The 19,222-nt window shown below is 46.4% G+C and overlaps 1 protein-coding gene across 1 annotated transcript; it reads right to left on the bottom strand.

Annotated features, from left to right (window-relative positions):
• Window positions 1–3,208: 3,208 nt before the first annotated feature.
• B9D2 (B9 domain containing 2) lies at window positions 3,209–7,269 on the bottom strand. The gene is made up of 3 exons (XM_081961489.1): window positions 7,034–7,269; window positions 6,053–6,178; window positions 3,209–4,555 (listed from the first exon to the last, which is right to left on the bottom strand). Exons 1-3 carry the CDS (start codon window positions 7,119–7,121, stop codon window positions 4,242–4,244), a joined length of 528 nt encoding a protein of 175 aa, XP_081817615.1. The 5' UTR covers window positions 7,122–7,269; the 3' UTR covers window positions 3,209–4,241.
• Between the last annotated feature and the right edge of the window lie 11,953 nt (window positions 7,270–19,222).

Here is a 19,222-nt window from a genome sequence, read left to right as displayed (position 1 = left end):
AGAGCTTCACCGGACACTCAATTCATTCCCCTCCCCACCCCTCCATTCCGCATATCCCAATAGAACAGGGGTGTCCAAACTTGGGAACTTTAAGACTTGTGGACTTCAACTCCCAGAATTCCCCAGCCTGGCTGGGGAATTCTGGGAGTTGAAGTCCACAAGTCTTAAAGTTCCCAAGTTTGGACACCCCTGCAATAGAAGATGGATCGCCACATGCCTAGCAAGGGGGCCCTTCTGGCCGTGGCTGGAGCTATTTCGGAGCAGCTGCGTCAGGGAGGGTGGGGAAGGGGGGGGCTTTGGGGTTGAGTTACACCCCGAATGCATCCCAACCATGTTCCCCGTGGTGAGAGCCAATTTTGGGCTGCAGATTTACCCTGCGTGTTGCAGGGTAACTAGCTGAGGAAGATTGGACGAGCATTTGTCTGAAATAGCCTAGGGTTTCTTGCCGAGCAGGGGGTTAGACTAGAAGACCTCAAAGGTCCCCTACAACTCCTATTCTAGTCTGTTCTGCTCTACTCTTATTATTTTCTTTTCTATTCTATTCTGCAACATGCTATACTATAATTATATTATTTATAAATATAATATATAATAATAATATAATATATAATAAATATAGAATATAGAATAAATATAGAATATAGAATAAATATAGAATAGAATAAATATAGAATAGAATACAATACAATAATATATATTAATTCTTTCTCCGTCCCTTTCTCAAGGGACGCAGGTGGTCCTCGACTTAAGACCACAATTGAGCCCGACATTTCTGTTGCTAAGCGAGACAGTGGTTGAGTGAATTTTGACCCATCTGTATGTCTTTTTTTGCCGCTGTTAAGTGAATCACTCTAGTCGTTAAGTTAGCCACACGGTTGTTAAGCGAACCTGGCTTCCCCCATGCTTGTCGCAAAAGGGGATCACGCGACCCCCTGGGACACTGCAACAGTCGTACGTGTGAAAAACGGTCATGTCACTATTTCCAGTGTCGCCGTAACTTCAGTCACTAAGTGAAGTGTCGTAAGTTGAGAACTATCTGTACCATTTTTGTCTTTTCCGGAACTGGTCAGGTTTACTTACCCCTTGTATTAACTCAGCCGCTGGTGATGGGTGGATTTCTTTGTAATACACACACACACACACAATAACAAAACCAATATAGCAATGATGGAATATGCTTTCCTACAATCGTCCTGCCCCGAAAATCTCTTCCCTTCTTTGTGAAATTTTCCCAGCGGGAGATTCCATCGAGAGTCGGGCTGATTAAAAACCTGCCTTTTGGGTAAAGATGAAAAGGAGGCGGTAACAGGTAGCAATTTCCCGTATCCGTACAAGCGGCCGAAAAGAGCTGGAGGCAAAATTGGAAGCACGCTTTTATGGCCAAGTGGGAGGTCCTCGTTTAGCGACGGCCCCATTCAGCAACTCTTCATTCCCGGTCACCATGACGACAGAAGGAACTGGACCGCCAATCTTTTTAACGTTTTCAACGATCGCAGATTTGCAAAGGCAGGGTTTTCCCAATCTTGACCACTTTGAAGAGGCATGGACTTCAACTCTGGGGGTTGGAGTCCATACCTCTTGAAAATGGCCAAGATTGGGAAAACCCTGCTGGAAATTGAAATTGCACTTTAGATTTTTATCCCTTCTTTCATTTATGATTTTAAGGTGGCAAAACACACCCAATATTCCTTCCCCCCCTATTTTCCTCACAACAACCCTGTGAGGTGGGCCGGGCGGTTTATAACAGACAGAATAGAAATAAAAGAAAACTTATAATTGGTTTTTGGGTTGATGGTTGGGCCTAACCTTTAGATTTTTATCCCTTGTTCCATATATCTTTAAGGTGGCGGACATATCTAATGTTCCTTCCCTCTATTTTCCTCACAACAACCCTGTGAGGTGGGCCGGGCGGTTTATAACAGACAGAACAGAAATAAAATGAAAAGTACAACCGGTTTTTGGGTTGATGTTCGGACCTAACATTTAGATTTTTATCCCTTCTTTCATATGTATCTTTTAAGGTGGTGAACACATCCAATATTCCTTCCCATTTTCCTCACAACCACCTTGTGAGGTAGGCCGGGCTGTTTATAACAGACAGAATAGAAATAAAATGTGTAACCGGTTTTGGGGTTGATGGTTGTGCCCCAATTTTAGATTTTTATCCCTTCTTTCATATAGGATTTTAAGATGGCGAACACATCCAATATTCCTTCCCCCCCATTTTCCTCACAACAGCCCTGTGAGGTGGGCGCAGCTGTTTATAACAGGCTGGATAGAAATAAAACTTGTGACCAGTTTTGGGTTACTGGTTGGGCCCCACATGGGCAGTGATTTTACTGTCAAAACCCCAACTCCCATTTTCTTTTTAAAGCAACGTCCTCCATTTAATCGAACTTTATGCCATCTTTAAAAACCTGCTTATTTCCCCCTTGGAAACTTGGAATTATAGTCTGTTGGTTGGATCGGTCTCTCTTTAGTGGCGAGGGACGGAGTACTTGATGTTTTGTGGTTCCCTCCTCACGCCGCTTGTTTTTATATATGATATTGTGTTATTGTTTTATGCAGCGTGTTGCGGTTTTTGTCTTGTGAAGCTGCCCCTGTTCTTTTGAGGTCAGGGCAGGTTAGAAATTTGAGAAGAAAGGGGGAAGAAATGTTTGGCTTATCTCTTTGTCTTGGATAAATGAGAATTACCAGATTTAATACCGAGCTGCAAGCTGTTTTAGCATAAGAAATTATAATTCTGGCTATATATATGTATGCATGTATGTGTGTTTATATATTTTATATTGTTGTATATATATATATATTGTTTTGTCAAAACTACAGCTTTGGTGACCTCTGCTGGCCACAGCCAGAATTACAACTCTCTTAGTATCTCAGATAGGACCAAATTTAGGCTATTAAATCTGGTAATTTTCACTACTCCCAAATAAAAAGGTAAGCTTTGTGACCACACTTCAAAACTCATCTCCTTGAAGAGGTCTGGACTGCAGTTCCCAGAATTCCCCAGCCAGCTAATGGAATTCTGGGAATTGAAAGTCCACAGACCTTAAAGCTGCCAAATTTGAAAAAATAAAAATAAAAATTGCACCCCTCCTTCTATCCTACAGCACCAAAGCAGGCCCAGGATCACTGATTACAGAGTAACTGCTGGCATTTTCATTAGGAGCGTTGTTTTTTTTTTAAACAAACACACACAGAAAACCAATTAAAAGTTCATGAGAAAATAGATTTTTTTTTCCTCCTTGAGAAAACAGAAGAACAAGCACCAAAAACTCCATGTAAGAAAACTGAACCAAATGGGATTGAAAGAAGCACCATCACCACAGTTGAAAACTGCCCCTAGGAAGAGAAATCAGGAACAAGAAAAACGAGCCCGGGGCCCAACAACGAATCGCAGCTTGGGTTGCAAAAACAGAGCTCAAAGTTCGGAGTTATGGCTTGTGATTCTCACAGGTCAAACAGGGGGGTGGGGGTCTTCCTTCCCAGAGCAGGTGGGGGAGAGGGCAGCCTCCCTTTCGCCCCAAGTCCTTCCGATTCCTGAACTTTGGGGATTCACAGACCTGTCAAGCCACCCATCAAGCTGGAACAAGGTCTGACAGCGATTAAAAGGGCAGCTCCGTTGGCCTTGGAGGAAACTGGGGAAGGGAAGGGCAGAGTCAGTCCAAGCAAGGCTTTTTGGAAGAAGTAAGGTCTGCAGAGGCAGGATGAACAGGAGAGGCAGAGCTCAGGCGAGGAGCAAGAACCACCTCCTCCTGATCCAAGAGCTCGGAGAGTGCAGAGAAGGTGTGATCTGCACAGACTGAGCAGGCTACTCGGGAGGAGTGTGCCCCACCCACCTTCACAAGGCACACCTGGGGAATGAGACTTAAGGAGACGCTGTGGGGAGGGGCATTTGTTGGGAGTTCTTGCACTCCTTTTGGAGTTCTGGACTAACTACCTGGATCTTTTGCTCCCTGAATTCCTTGATTTGTTCTTGTTTTGCCAAATACATTTGGGATTTCTTGCCGTGCAGACAGTGCTAGGCTAATTGCAGCCAGAGGCTGCTCGAGGTTTGTGTTGGGGATTTGTTACCATTCTGTTCTGGGACTTGCCAAAAACGAGTTTGGGAAAATTTGGAGCAATAAAGGGGCGGTTTGAACAGCCAGCTGTTTGTGTTCTCTCCGTGCTGTGCCCTGGAGCATCACAGGACCCATCTTCCACCTCCAAGCCCAGCGAAGGGCCTCCGTCCTCAGCTCTCAGCATTCCACCCCATAGCGGTCGAAGTTACGGAGTAGCACAGCCAGCTGGAAGTGCACGGTGCCCATGGCGCAGGTCTGCAGGCGGTAGCGGTCGGCCCCCGTGTAGATCAGGTCGCTGCTGATGAGCTGCGGGCCCCCTCCCACAAAACACTGGGACAGCTGCTCCTGCCAAGAGCCCAGCGGGCGCCAGGTGACGCAGTCCAGCTGGTGGAAGCCGGGGCTGGAGGGCACGTGGCAGAAGCCGTAGCCGTACAGTTCGGTGCGCCCAAAAGCATCCTGGTGCCACACCTGGACATGGAGCTTGGGCCAACCTGGCGGGGAAAGAGAAAAACAAGACTGCTCGTTGGTTTCGAATTTAGTTTTTTTAAAATTCTGATTTTAATGGCTTTTTAAAGCTCGCTTGAACTTTTATTATATTGTAAGTTGCTGACAATTGCCAATTGGTGAGATGGGTGGTGTAGAAATTCAAGGAAGGAAGGAAGGAAGGAGGGAAGAAAGAAAGAATGGAGGGTAGCAAGGAAGAAGGAAGGGAGGGAAAGAAAGAAAAGGAAGGGAGGGAGGAAAAGAAAGAAAAAAGGAAGAGGAAGGAAGGAAGGAAAGCTCCATGCTGGCTGGGGAAGTCTGGGAGTTGTAGTCCACACGTCTTAAAGTTGCTAAAGTTGACCAACAATGACCGCAATCCACGGGCCATTCAGCAGCACTGAACAGCCAAATCCTTCTGCTTCTTCCATCTATTCAGCCAAATTTCCTTGGACCCGTCCCGTCCTCTCCCTTTCCCATTTCTAGTCCAGTTCCTCTTTCATAATTAGGACCAATTTTGGTTTTTGAATCACTGGCTCGGATCTGGCACAAAATCTATCCCCTTCCTCAAGCAGGACGTCCCCCACAAATAAAGGGAACCCTAGAGGCCAGTTTTAATAATTGTGCATTGTCCATTCAACTAGGAAGAAAAATAGGTGGTTAATAGCAGAGTTGGAAGGAAGGTGTCAAAAAGGTCATTTTTTTCCCAAGGGAAGGCCTGCCCCCCCCCCCCTTTTAAACCTGCCTTGTGCCGACAAACAGCTTCAAAATCAAACTCCCCGGAAGACAAACAGCTTTGGCGCTGCTCAAGCTGAGAAACTTAATTTGGAAAGCTACTTGCCTCCTGATTTATAATCCCTTGCAATATTTATTGCATCGGTTGTTTTATTTTTCGCCTCTGCCGCGCTTCGTATTAAGCACCTAATAAATAAAATCATTACAAACGGGCGCTACTAACTTCAGGGAATCCGTTGCTACCCGGATGGGTGGAATTAATAACGGAATGATGGAAGGGCCCTGGAAGGGGAGAAAAAAAAAGGGGGGGCCCTCTCTGTGCCAGCGCAGTCTACCTTTGAATTCCAAAGGGAAGGGAAAGCTTTCTATATACCCTCTGTTTGAACTTTTTCTGAAGCCATCTACTTAAAAAGAGCACCAAGGATCCCACACTTAGGTGATGCCATCGGGATTTTTAAAAAAATATATATTTGTATCCCGCTTTTGTTATTTTTTTACAAATAATTCAAGGCAGCAAACAGATCCCACACACCTTCCTCCTCCTATTTTCCTCACAACAACAGCCCTGTAAAGTAGGTTGGGCTGAGGGGGAAGGACTGACCCAAGGACTGGCTCTCCTGTCTTAAAAGTGGGACTAGAACTCCCAGTCTCCTGGTTTCTAGCTTGGCGCCTTGATCCCTAGACCAAACTGGCTCTCCAGTAGTCAGGGTAACCAGGATGCCATTCACAGCTATCAACCACGTCCATCTCTCCTCCCTCTTCCTCCTCCTTACCTTGCAAGCCCTTGGTGGCAAAGTGGACATCGATGGGATGGCACCAATAAGCCACGTCATCTAACTGGGGGTGGTCGACCTGCGTCTGCCCTTCCCGAAGCCCCGAGAGCAGCTTCCAGGCTCCACCTGAGAGAAGAACCCAGCCGTCGTTAAAGAGAGCACCAAGGATCCCAGCAAGCCAACTATGCATTCCTTTTTCTTTGGCTTCTGGCACTCTTAACCTTTAAAGAATAACAGAGTTGGAGGGGACCTCGGAGGTCTTTTAGTCCAGCCCCCCACCCTGGCTTTCATTCACCAAGCGGCAGATCTGGTGATCGCCATACAAGAGTCCCTTTCTGGGAGAGGGGCGGTCTAAAAATCTAAGAAATAAATAAAATAAATAAATAAGAGTGAAGAGGCTCGTTTCTTGGGGTGCCTTTCAGCTCCCCAAAGGGGCCTTTCCTGGTGGCCTCCCATCCGTCCAGGATATCTCGCAGACCCTGCCCTGCTTGCAGCACTGGAGGGGACCTCGGAGGTCTTCTAGTCCAACCCGCTGCCTTCATTCATCAAGTTGTGGATCTCGTGATCGCAACACAAGTTGTGTGTTTTATTTGCTCTTTTTTTTTATTCTTACAGCATTACAGTTCACTCAACAGCATTGGAGGGGACCTCGGAGGTCTTCTAGTCCAGCCCCCCCCCCCTTGCTTTCATTCACCAAGTTGTGGATCGCTTGATGGCAATACAATCTCATTTCTTGGGGTGCCTTTCAGCTCCCCAAAGGGGCCTCTCCTCATGGCCTCCCATCCAAGTCCAGGATATCTCGCAGAGACCCTGCCCTGAATGGAGCATTTCCCTTCCCCACTGAATAACTAGCCCTCCCTTTCTTGGGGGGGAGGGGCTGCAAGCGGGGACCCCCCCAACTGCCCCAGGATGCTCCCCCCCCACATGTGTCCCCCCCGCAGAGAGACCCCCCGCCTCCTTCCCCCCCCCCCGCGCACCCACCTGTGTGGATCCCCCATTTGCAAAACAAGGAGCTGCTGGGGAATCCACTGGCTCCCACGATCTGGCCAATGACGTGCACTTCGGCCATGGCCCTTGGCGGGCGGAGCCAAGGCGGTTGCAGAAACCAGGCTTCGATGCAGCGGCGGGGCTCGGGCTAAACCCGGGTCTGGCCCCGCCCGGCACCCGCTTCGGCCCGGGTTGCTTGCAAAGGTCCAGGCGGCGCAGCAACGGGCAAAGCGGGGCGCGAGGAGGAGGAGGAGGAGGAGGAGGGGGCGGAGCCTCCCCGCGGTAGTCAAGACGCCTCGCCCGTCCCGCCTCCGGATTGGTGCGTGGGGGAGAGGGCGTGGCCCAGAAGTGGGGTATAAATACAGGGGCTGAGCGGCCTTGGAGTTATGGTTAAGCTTGTTTCATTCCCCTACCCCCCCTTTTTCTTCATTTCATGGGTAATTTCCCTCCTTCCTTGGGCTGAGCGAAGGAGAAATCAGATTGCAGCCTGTTTATTTGTGAAATGTTGAGGCTGCCCTTCTCACTCCCAGAAGGAGTCCGGCCTGGGTGCAATTTGTGTGCAACACACGCAAATAAATGTACAATTGAAATTCATATAGCTAGATAGATGAGAGAGAGAGAAAGAGAGATATAGCTAGATAGATAAATAGTACGATAGTGATAGAGATAAAGAGAGAGAAAAATGAATTTCAATCTATATTTCAAAAGCTTTCCCCCAAGGAGAGTGCAGGAAGATAGAAATATATATATTTATATAGGTAGAATTTGTATGGAAAGGTACCAAATTCCGCTCCCCCCATGTCAGCAGTAGACGGCAATCAGTAGTAGTAGCCAGCATAACACTAGATAGATTAGATACATGATAGATAGGTAGATAGATAGATAGATACCAATAACCCTTAGACTTATATACCCCTTCACAGTGCTTCAGAGCCCTTTTTAAGCAGTTTACAGCGTCAGCCTCATCTGGGTCCTCATTTTACCCACCTCAGAAGGACGGAAGGCTGAATCAAACTTGAGTCTGGTGTGAGATTCGAACTGCCAAATTGCAGGCAGCTGGCAGTCAGCAGAAGTAACCTGCAGTACTGCACTCTAACCACTGTGCCAACGTGGCGATAGATAGATGATGATAGATAGATAGATAGATAGATAGATAGATAGATAGATAGATGATAGATAGATAGATAGATAGATAGATGATAGATAGATAGATAGATAGATAGATAGATAGATAGATAGATAATTAGTGGATGGATGGATGGATGGATGGATGAATGGATAGTACTTAGCACAGACTTATACACTGCTTCACAGTGCCTTACAGCCCTCTGTAAGCGGTTTACGGAGTCAGCCTCTTGCCCCCAACAATCTGGGTCCTCATTTGACCCACCTCGGAAGGAGGGAAGGCTAAGTCAACCTTGAGCCGGTCAAGATTGAACTGGCAAACTATAGGCAGCTGGCAGTCAGCAGAAGTAGCCAGAAGTACTGCACTCTAACCACTGTGTGGTGGCGGCTCTATCCATGAAGAACGATTTTAATTTGTCTTCAGCTCCTGAGTTCTTGTGATTTTTTTACACTTCAGACACTGAGAAGAGAGAGAGAGAAGCTTGGATTTTTATCTCACGGATTCAGTTTTATTTAGAAAAACGTGGGAGTTGATCCAAAAAAACCTAGGCATTTAAATGTCAGTGGCTTTTTTGCTGTCCTAACGCAACCATCGGTGCAGCTTCCAGAGGCACCAAGGCGATGGATTTGTAGATCTGTGCCTTCATTTTGGCACAATTCAAAAAACAGGATGCATAAAATATTGGGATTTCTTTTTTTAATATCCCCAAATGCTGTTGCATCTTGCAGGAATAGCGGTTTCCAGGTGACAAGAGACTCCCGAGTTGGATGTATTTTAAGCCTCCTAAAAAAAACAAAAACCCATGCCAAAATAAAATGTATATTTACTGTAGAAAATCGTTTGGTGGTGGTTGTTTTTTTTTTTAATGGTTGAAGAAGAACGGGAAGCTGAGTGCTTGATTCTGATGGGAAATCAAGATCCTCTTGATGTATGATCTCGTGTGGAGTTTACAAAGCAGCAGGAAGCCATTCAGAGGAATAGCTAATCGCAAACATCGACAAGATTATTTTGTAAAAATTGGAAAGCAAGCAAATCAATTTGGATTGTTACTTCAGCAGGGATGGTGTTTGGCATCTCTCGCCCCATTAAAGCTCGCAAGCAACATCAAGTTAAGGCTTTGCATGTCAATAGTGTTGAATTAAGATGCCGACGGATTTTAAAGCAGCTCCCCTATCCTCAAAGCAAGATAAAACGAATGCAGGAACTCCTCGACTTATGATCACACATTTCTGTGGCTAAGTGAGGCCATTGTTAAGCGAGGTTGGCCCCACTTTACGACCTTCCTTGCCACATGATTGACTGCAAAACTGTTAAGTTAGGTTGTTAAATGAATCTGCCTTTCTCATTGGCTTTGTTTGTCGGAAAACTGCAAAAGGGGGGGGGGAATCACGTGACTCCGGGACACTTGCAACCGTCGTAAATATGAATCAGTTGCCAAGTCTCTGAGTGACCACAGGGATGCTGCAACGGTCATAAGTGTGAACAGCGGGATCAAAAGTCACTTGTTTTTGGTGCCGTTGTGAATTCAAACCGGTGGAAAAATAGTTACCACATTCCTGATTATTTTTAATATTTTTTCCTAGCATGGTCTTTCACAGCTAGCCTTTGACAATACACACTTCTGTGGGGTCTGCAGAAGGAAACCAGAAGATTAACACAACCTTTTTCTCAACCTCAGCAATTTTAAGACATAGGAACTTCAAAAACACGCCGGCTGGGAAATTCTGGGAGTTTAAAGTCCAACGGTCTTAAAAGCTGAGAAATTCTGGCCTAAGGAAGAATCAAAAGCACCTTGTCTCTGACCCTTCAGAGGTTTTTCGCAGGCTGGGAGAGCTTAAATGTCCCATGTTCGTTCTTTCTTCCCTTCCAGTTTTTTCCCCCCACTCTTTCTTCTGATTTGGAATTGCTCTGCAGGAAAGCAGAGGGGCAAGATTGAAGTGGAAGATGAGAGGAGGGGGGGGGGGAGTCATTTATCAAAGCATCCAGAAGCTACCCTAAGGCCAGACAGGAAAGAAAAGTGGAAATCTTTAAGGAGGTAACTTTTAATCAACACCAGGAGTATTGGGGTCTTTTAATGCAGAAGGAATTGCATCTTATTGTTCATCCTTCAACTTTTCGTCTTATTATTAAGTATAATAATTAGGCCAGTCTCTCTCTCCCTCCCTCCCTCTCTCACTAGAATTCTGCATCCAGTTTTGGTCACCACATTATAAAAAAGATGTTGAGACTCTAGAAAAAATGCAGAGAAGAGCAATGAGGATGATTAGGGGACTGGAGGCTAAAACACACGATGAACAGTTGTAGGAACTGGGCATGGCTAGTCTAGGGAAGAGAAAGACCAGGGGAGACAGGATAGCAGCCTTCCAATATTTGAAGGGCTGCCACAGAGAGGAAGGGGGTCAAGCTATTCTCCAAAGCACCTGAAGGGCAGCAAGGAACAATGGATGGAAACTGAACAAGGAGAGATTCAACCTAGAAATAAGGAGAAATTTCCTGAGAGTGAGAACAATGGAACAGAAGTTGCCTTCGGAAGTTGTGGGAGCTTCATCCATGGAGGCTTTCAAGAAGAGACTGGATTGCCATCTGTCAGAAATGGTGTGCGGTCTTCTGCTTGGGCAAGGGGGTTGGACTAGATGTCCTCCAAGGTCCCTTCCAACTCTATCCTATTCAATCAACCCAATCCACTTCACAGGGTTGTTCTTGTGGGGAAAAGAATGAGGATGATTATAAAACAAAATTTAAAAAAAAAACTTAAAAAAATAAAAATAAAACCCAGAATGTAATTGCACTAAATCACTCATACATTCGCTGCACTAGACTGTAGAACAAAATGTTCGGTGTTTTACAAAACAACATCAAGAAAGGAAGGGAGGGAGGGAGGGAGGGGGAAATACAATTAAGGCTCGGGGCCAAGACATTTACAATTTAAATCAGCACCACCTCATTAAAACCAGGGCCTCTCTCTTCCCCCCATGGATCCTGATACCAGCCCCCCACCCACCCCCAGCCTCTGCGAAGCAGCATCCGATGAATATGAAATTCAGAATTTCAGGCACGTCCGTCTTCCCAAGGGGACGGCAGGTTGGATTCAGAAAAACACAGGTAACAGATTGAGGTTTCCATCTGTCCTTATCTTTTCCTACCTGGGCAGTGATCGCGTGTAATCACCTTGGGCGCTCGTAAAACCCCGTTGTTCCCCAGCTTTTAGTTCCTGGCCCTCAATTAACCGGTACTTTTCTTGGTTCAGATAAACATGCTGTTAAAAAAATGACCCTTCTGGTGTTACTTGAAGCCTTTGGCTCTGACCCCAGTCGACTCTGGGCTTATGGGTTTTGTTAGGTGGATTTCTTAATTGGTAAAATATCCTAATTAAATGCCAGGGGTTCCCACAAAGAAGAGGGGGGTCAGGCTATTCTCCAAGCCCCAGAAGGCAGGACAAGAAGCAACGGATGGAAAGTAAACAAGGAGAGAAGCCACCTGGAAATCAGGGAGAAATTTACTGCCAGTGAGAACAATTAACCAGTGGAACAGCCTGCCACCAGAAGTTGTGAATTCTCCAACGCTGGAAGTTTTTAAGAAGAGATTGGACAACCATTTGTCTGAAGTGGTATAGGGTTTCCTGCCTGAAGGAGGTTGGACTAGAAGATCTCTGAGGTCCTTTCCAACTCTGTTGTTCTTTTCTTTTCTGTTCTGTCCCAAACCTTCCTGGATTTTACAACATGTTCGTAAAGAAAAGTAGGGGCCAGCATGGCTAACGTCCCTGTCCAACTGTCCCCATTTATTTGTCCCCATTTCCTGGGTTCTTATTCATGTTTATTCTTATTTCTGTTATCTTGTACATGAGTGACAAACTAAATAAATGAAATAAAATAAATAAAAATAAAAGAGGAAGCTTTTGAGTTTTCGACGCATTTTCAAGTTTGTGGCTAGAACAGTTTTTACCTCAGGGTAAAAAGGTGGAAGAGGGGTGGACTTCAACTCCCAGAATTCCCCAGCCAGCAAGGTTTAAGACAGATGGACTTCAACTCCCAGAATTCCCTAGCCAGCAAAGTTTAAGATAGAAGGACTTCCATTCCCAGAATTCCCCAGCTGGCATGCTTTAAAATGGCAACACAGTCCACTCTGATTCAAATCAACTTCAATTCTCCACTGGCCATAGCTGGCTGGGGAATTCTGGGAGTTGAAGTCCTCTTCAAGTTGATAAAGTTGAGAAATACTGTTCTGGGTAGTGAGAATGTATGATATGTGTGCTTGTGAACTTTCACCCCAGAGTTTCAGATAAGTGTTTTTTTTATTATTATTATTTTGGGGAGTGGGCTAGCAAGAAAGACCCCTTTTGCAAAATTGTTAAGCTGAGGGTTCTTTCCTTGCGAGAGAAATGAACTGTCAGGGGAAAAGAGGTAAAAACAAAATGGGGTTTATGCCAATGATTTTTAAAAACAAGTATTTCTGAACCGACTCAACTGAGGAGAGAGAGACGCCTGCTGGGTTTTTTTCAACCATAAGGCCTAGGAACTTGATACTTGTCAAATCAAAATAACTACCCGTAGGCAGATTAAGCTACTATGGCAAATTTTACTTTGATTCTTTAGTCGCGTTTTCAAATGCCACATGCTTAGCTAACTTTCCACATTGATGGGGAGCTAGAAAACACACCTTGAGCCTACTCATATCTCCATTCGGTAAACGATATTATGAATGCTCAGAAAGAGCCTTTTGTGTTTAAAACAATAAAGGTAAAATTATTGAGTCAGGCTCAGCTCCTGAAGAATTAATGCTATTTTTCTTGGCAGACTATTATATCTTCTTTATTTTTTCCCCCTTTTTCTCCTGTTCAACTGTGTCTAATTCTCGGAGACTCCCTGGACAAATCCTTGCAGTTTTCTTAGCAGGGTTTTTCAGAAATGGTTTGCCATTGCCTCCTTCCTAGGGCTGAGAGAATGTGGCTGGTCCAAAGTCACCCAGCCTACTTTGATGCCTAGGATCGGACTAGAACTCGCCATCTCCTGGTGATTGGCCCAAAGTCAACCAACTAGCTTCCATGCCTAAGTCAGGACTAGAACTCCCAGTGTCCTGGTGACTGGCCCAAAGTCAACGAAGTTTTCATGTCTAAGGCAAGACTATAGCAATAGCAACAGCATTTAGACTTATATACCGCTTCACAGTGCTTTCCAGCCTCTCTAAGCGGTTTACAAAATCAACCTCTTGATCCAACAATCTAGGTGTCTTCATTTGACCCACCTCGCAAGGACGAAAGACTGAGTTGAGCTTGAGCCTGGGGAGATTTGAACTGCCGAACTGCAGCTAGTAGTCAGCAGAAGTAGCCTGCAGCACTGCAACTCTAACCACTGCGCCACCTCGGCTCTATAATTCCCAGTCACCTGGTGATTGGCCCAAAGTCACCCAGCCGGCTTTTATGCCTAAGGCGGAACTAGAGCTCTCAGTCTCCTGGTGATTGATCCAAACTCACCTATCTGGCTTTCATGCCTATGGCGAGACTAGAACGCACAGCCTCCCAGTTCCTGGCCCGATGCCTTAACCACTGCACATAACAGAACATCTCCACCATCTTCAACTTCCTGGGAGTTTTGAGGGTCCCCCTCTACCCATCCAAACAGCGGTCAGGCCTGACCCACCTTCGCCTTTAGAAGGCAGCCGAAGGCAGGGAGATGCGCTGACTCAGCAGCACACCTGGCCCAGGTACGATACCTGCCCTCGCGGCCTGTGACTTCCTTGACTCCAGAGTTTTGCAGCTAGCCTCAAAAGAGATTCCGAGAGTGGCCCTCTGGAACTCACCGACTCTTTCATTCCTTGGAATGAACGGCGGCGCAGCCATTCTCAACCTTAACAGTCCCCCTGTTGTGATGATTCTCCAATTTTCTGGATGACACCCTCTCTCCCTCCCCCCCCCCACACCCTGACTCCTGCTTTGTTAGCCCAGCTGCCGCAGAGCCACAACACAGACAACGGCGTCAGCACAATTTCTCCAGCAGCATCTACACAAAAATTACTACCTTTAATTACGCCGCGCAAATCACTTCCAGGACGGATCTGCTAACTCTCCGGCACCGCCTCCAGGGGGCGCTGCGTTTGCATGTCAAAAACCTAATTGGGAAAATTGGATTTTTGTGCATTGATTTTTCTTGCTTGCTTGCTTTCTGTCTGAGTCTTCCGGGTTGAAGGGGGGAAAAAAGACTTCAGGTCAGATTCATTCCTGCTACCGATCTCAATTTTTCCGGCACATCTTAAGAAACGTAATGGACCTTTTCCATTTCTTCCACAAGTGAAGGGGAAAACAGTTTTTCCAGGTGATAGGCTATAAAAAAAAGCTATCAAAGGATCTGATTTATTTTCAATTTCAAGGAAATACTGGAAGCCTGTCCCTCTGTTGGGTATGGCTAGTCTAGTGAAGAAAAGGACCAGGGGAGACAGGATAGCAGTCTTCCACTATTGGAGGGGCTGCCATAGAGAGGAGGGGGTCAAGCTATTTTCCAAAGCACCTGATGGCCAGACAAGGAATAATGGATGGAAACTGACCAAGGAGAGATTCAACCTGGAAATAAGGAGGAATTTCCTGACAGTGAGAGCGATCAACCAATGGAACAGAAGTTGCCTTTGGAAGTTGTGGGAGCTTCATCACTGGAGGCTTTCAAGAAGAGACTGGGATGCCGTTTGTCAGAAATGGTGTAGGGTCTCCTGCTTGGGTGGGGGGGAGGGTTTGGACTAGATCAATGGTGGGATTCAAATAATTTAACAACCAGTTCTCTGCCCTAATTATTTCTTCCAACAGCCAGTTCACTAAGCTGCTGAGAAAGTTAACAACCGTTGAACAGTCGTAAAATGAACTAAGTCGAGGCCTACGTGTATTCATAAAAACATTGCTGGTTGTCACCTAGGCATCAGGAAAATAAGATAAATGCAGGCATGTGACAGCAGAAAATGTCTCTCTCATGGCCTCTGTATGGCCCACAGGTTTCTAGTCCTCTTGAGGGGATAGAAATGCCCGAGAACCTTACACAGGTTACCTGCTTCTCAGGGGTTGTCTGAATGAGACAGAACATTGCATTTCTCAGCTGGAACAGGGAGATGCTTGCAACAACCTTTAACATCATGGCAAGGATCGTCATCCAAACATATTACGTTCTCCCACCTGCCCACCTCCCCAACCTCCATTATTACTCATTGCTGAAGGCGCCGCACACCTTTCCTACTACAAGAGTTTGTATTCCACCCGGAGCCTGCTTTTGAGTGATTTATAACCCATGACAAGGCTTGTTTCTTTCAATAAAGAGAGAATATAATGGCCCTGGAATAAGTTAGCCACCGCGGAGAAGTGTGAAAAGCTGCCCTGGAGACCAAAGAACCGATCTTCGGAATCCACCCTAGCCAAGTAGCTTTCTTCTTCTCCTTCTCCTTCTCCTCTTTTCTTCCTCCTCTTCCTCTTCTTCTCATCCTTTTCCTCCTCTTCTTCTTCTCCTCCTTCTCCTCTTCCTCTTCTTCTCCTCCTCCTCCTCGTCTTCTTCTTCTCCTCTTCTCCTCCTCTCTCTCCTCTTCCTCTTCTCCTTTTCCTCTTCTTCTCCTCCTCCTTCCCCTCCTTCCCCTCCTCCTCCTCCTCCTCCTCCTCCTCCTCCTCCTCCTTCTCTTCTTCTTCTTCTTCTTCTTCTTCTTCTTCTTCTTCTTCTTCTTCTTCTTCTTCTTCTTCTTCTTCTTCTTCTTCTTCTTCTTCTTCTTCTTCTTCTTCTTCTTCTTCTTCTTCTTGTCACTGGATGTTGGCCATCATGTTGGTGATCCTATTTTTATCAACAACCACACGCAAAAGTGCTGCTGAGTTTTGCCCAAACCAATCAGTCCCTTAGATTTTGAAGCCTGGACCTCGTTTGCCTTCAGTCTTTCCCTGGAGGATTAAGTGAAGGATGCCATATTTTTACGGGTGTCGCATCACCTGTCCGAAATATTCTAACTTCCACTTTTTAATGACTTCCCTTGGCTTTTCCAGGTGGCTTATCCCCTCCTCAGTTCTGATTTTGTCAACCCAGCTTACGTAACATCCACATTCCAAATGCTTCTGGTCTCTTCAAGTGGCTTTCCATCAGACACCAACTCGCCACTCCATAGATCAGGGGTGTCAAACTCGGTTTCATTGAGGGCCGCATCAGGGTTGTGTTTGACCATGGGGGGGGGGAGCCGTGGGAGGGGACTGGCCATGGGGCGCATGGCCAGCATGACATCACTTTTGTTGGGGGGGTGCCTGTGGTGGTCCGAGCACTCTGCCAGTGAAAACGGAACTCAGGAGGGCCACGTGTGACTCTGCGGGTCAGTCCTTCACTGTTTCCAGGGCAGCCCCACAGGCCAGATCTAAGCACCCCTGGGCCTTGAGTTTGACACCCCTGCCATAGAGGTACGGTCTGAATAGCTTTCTTCAGGCCTTCACAAATCAGAGGGAAGTGGAAACGGGAAGAAAGAGGAACTGGCAAGAAAGACATGAGTTTGGGTCCTGTTTGAAAAGCTACCGTTTAATTTGCCCATTACATTTAATTTGCCCATTACGTTTAATTTGCCTATTACATCGCGTTATTAATGACCAAATTGCCTCCCGCCAAAGAGTTCACTCTGCAGACTTGTACGTGGAGAGATTCTTCGAAGATGGAGGATTCTTTTTTTTAAAAAAAAAAAGGACAGGCCATTTTCACGCTTGTCTCTATTCGGTCTGGCTTTCCAATCGGAAGTGACAGGAGGGGCACACCCTCTGTGGGGCCCGCCTGTTAAACAGGGTCATCTAGAAGGGTTCCCTGTCAACGGCATCTTCTTGCCAGGAATCTGGATGGTTCTCGCCTGTCTTTCAAAAGGGTTTGAAAACTTGGCTCTTCTCCAAAGCACCCGGCCAGGAATCCCTTCCAGCCTGTTTTAAATGATTGAATCTATGACTTGCCATGGCATGATATGAGTTGAGGGGGACAGGGATGACCGTGAGTCAACCGTGAATCTTTCCTTTAGCCCAGGAAAACGGGGAAGCGTCAGTAAGAAGCTCAAAATTGCCCAGCCTTGATTCTCTTCCGTAAAAGGAGGTGGGGGGAGGAGGAAGAAGGAGAAGGAAGGAGGAGGAGGGGCTCCGGGTTGAACTGTGAAGTCTTTGATGCTCTCTGAGGTTGGTGGGTTTCTTGCAGATGTTTTTTTTACCCAGCTAGGGAACATCATTAGTACTAGAAGAGAGTGGAGATTCCTTTCGTTCTCCCTCCCTTCCTTCCTTCTTTCTCTCCTTCCTTTTTTTCTTCCTCCCTCCTTCCCTCCCTCCTTCCTTCCACCCACCCTCCCTCCCTTCTTCCTCTCCTCCCTCCCTCCCTCCCTTGTCACAACATCAGTTCTTCAAACCAGACCCCAAAAAGGGAACATTCCCCCATATCTCACATAAGCACACATCCCAGTCCCTTTTCCATGAACAGGTAAAAAAAACCCTTCCTTTGCTCGGCTGGAATCAAATCGCTTCTCTCCTGTTGTGTCTCAAACAGGAGCTGCTCCCACCACCCATCACACAACCTCCAAGGGATGCAGTCAGCAAGTTCCCCTTATTTGCCCTCCTGCCAGGGCAAAGAAACTTCCAGAAGCCTCATCCATCCCACCCCCATGGCAGCGAAGAGCAAAGCCGCATTAATACCCTGGCCACCCACACATGGAGCTGAAACCCAGTTTAGCCAAGGCAGCCTCCGAGCAAGACACCTCCGCTCGCAGCCCACGAGGATAACAAGCTTCGTCACACCTCTCCTCTTTTTTTTTCACGCAGGGTTTGTTTTATCTTTATTGCAAAAGTGACACACCCAATTGACCCCTTTTTTGGGGTGCAAAACCTCAGCACAAAGCCGCTGAACCTTGGGTGAAAAAACCCACCCCAAGTTGGGGTGTTGTTGTTGTTTTTGCCTTTGTCATTTCAGTCAAGTTTTCCACCCATCCAGCAGCCAAGAAGAACATTCGGAAGAAAAGCATCTGAATTGTCAGAGAGAGAGAGAACATGTTGCACTCCACAAAGCCAGAACAAACCCATAACACAACAACGCACGTCATTTTATTTTTATTTATTTATATATATATATATACAGCAAAGCTGCAAAGGAGCTCCTGAAGAACCTGCGTGCATCAGGAGCATATTGCCAAGAAAGAAGGATTTCACAAACGCTTTGTTTTGCCGGCTTGAATTTTCCACGCTTCCCTCCCCCCCGTTACCTTCACCCACGCCAACTTTAAAACATTGCAAACCCCAGATAAGAGCAAGCCTGCATCTCCTGAGCCCTGAGCTTTAACAATTGTGAAATAGAGCTGGGCCACCTGAGCTGGCTCTGAATAAAACTGCTGCGGAAATAAAAATCAATGGATTAACGAGGACAGCCTTTTGCAACCTGGTGACTCTAGAAAAGAGAAGGACCAGGGGATTCTGGATAGCAGTCTTCCAATATTTGAGGGGCTGCCGCAGAGAGAAAGGGGGCCAAGCTATTTTCCAAAGCACCTGAAGGCCTGACAAGGAATAATGGATAGAAATTGACCAAGGAGAGATTCAACCTGGAAATAAGGAGGAATTTTCTGAAAGTGAGAGCGATCAACCGATGGAACAGAAGTTGCCTTCGGAAGTTGTGGCAGTTTCATCACTTGAGACTTTCAAGAAGAGATTGGATTGCCATTTGTCAGAAATGGTGTAGGTTCTCCTGGTTCAGTGGGAGGTTAGACTAGATGACCTATAAGGTCCCTTCCAACTCTGTTCATCTGTTAAAGGAGGGGGAGGGGTCAACCTAATCTCCAAAGCACCCCCAACTTCTGAAGGCAAGCCGTTCCACTGATAAATTGTCCTCACTGCTAGGAACTTTCTCCTTAATTCCAAGGGGGTTGGACTAGATGGCCTACAAGGTCCCTTCCAACTCTGTTAATCTCTTGTCTTCTGTATCTTTGGAGCAGCGTCTCCCCGAATCCCGTTGCCTGCGGGGCTGTTTATTCCCAACATCCTGTCTCACAATTAAAAGCCTTCGAGCTGCAACGTGTGATTTTAATACGGCATTCGGTGGAAACTTCACTGG

The sequence above is a fragment of the Natrix helvetica genome, assembly GCF_964273705.1.
Source record: "Natrix helvetica genome assembly, chromosome: 9".
NCBI lineage: Eukaryota > Metazoa > Chordata > Lepidosauria > Squamata > Natricidae > Natrix > Natrix helvetica.
Note: the sequence above shows the minus strand (reverse complement) of the source record. Positions and strands in the feature narration are given on the sequence as shown.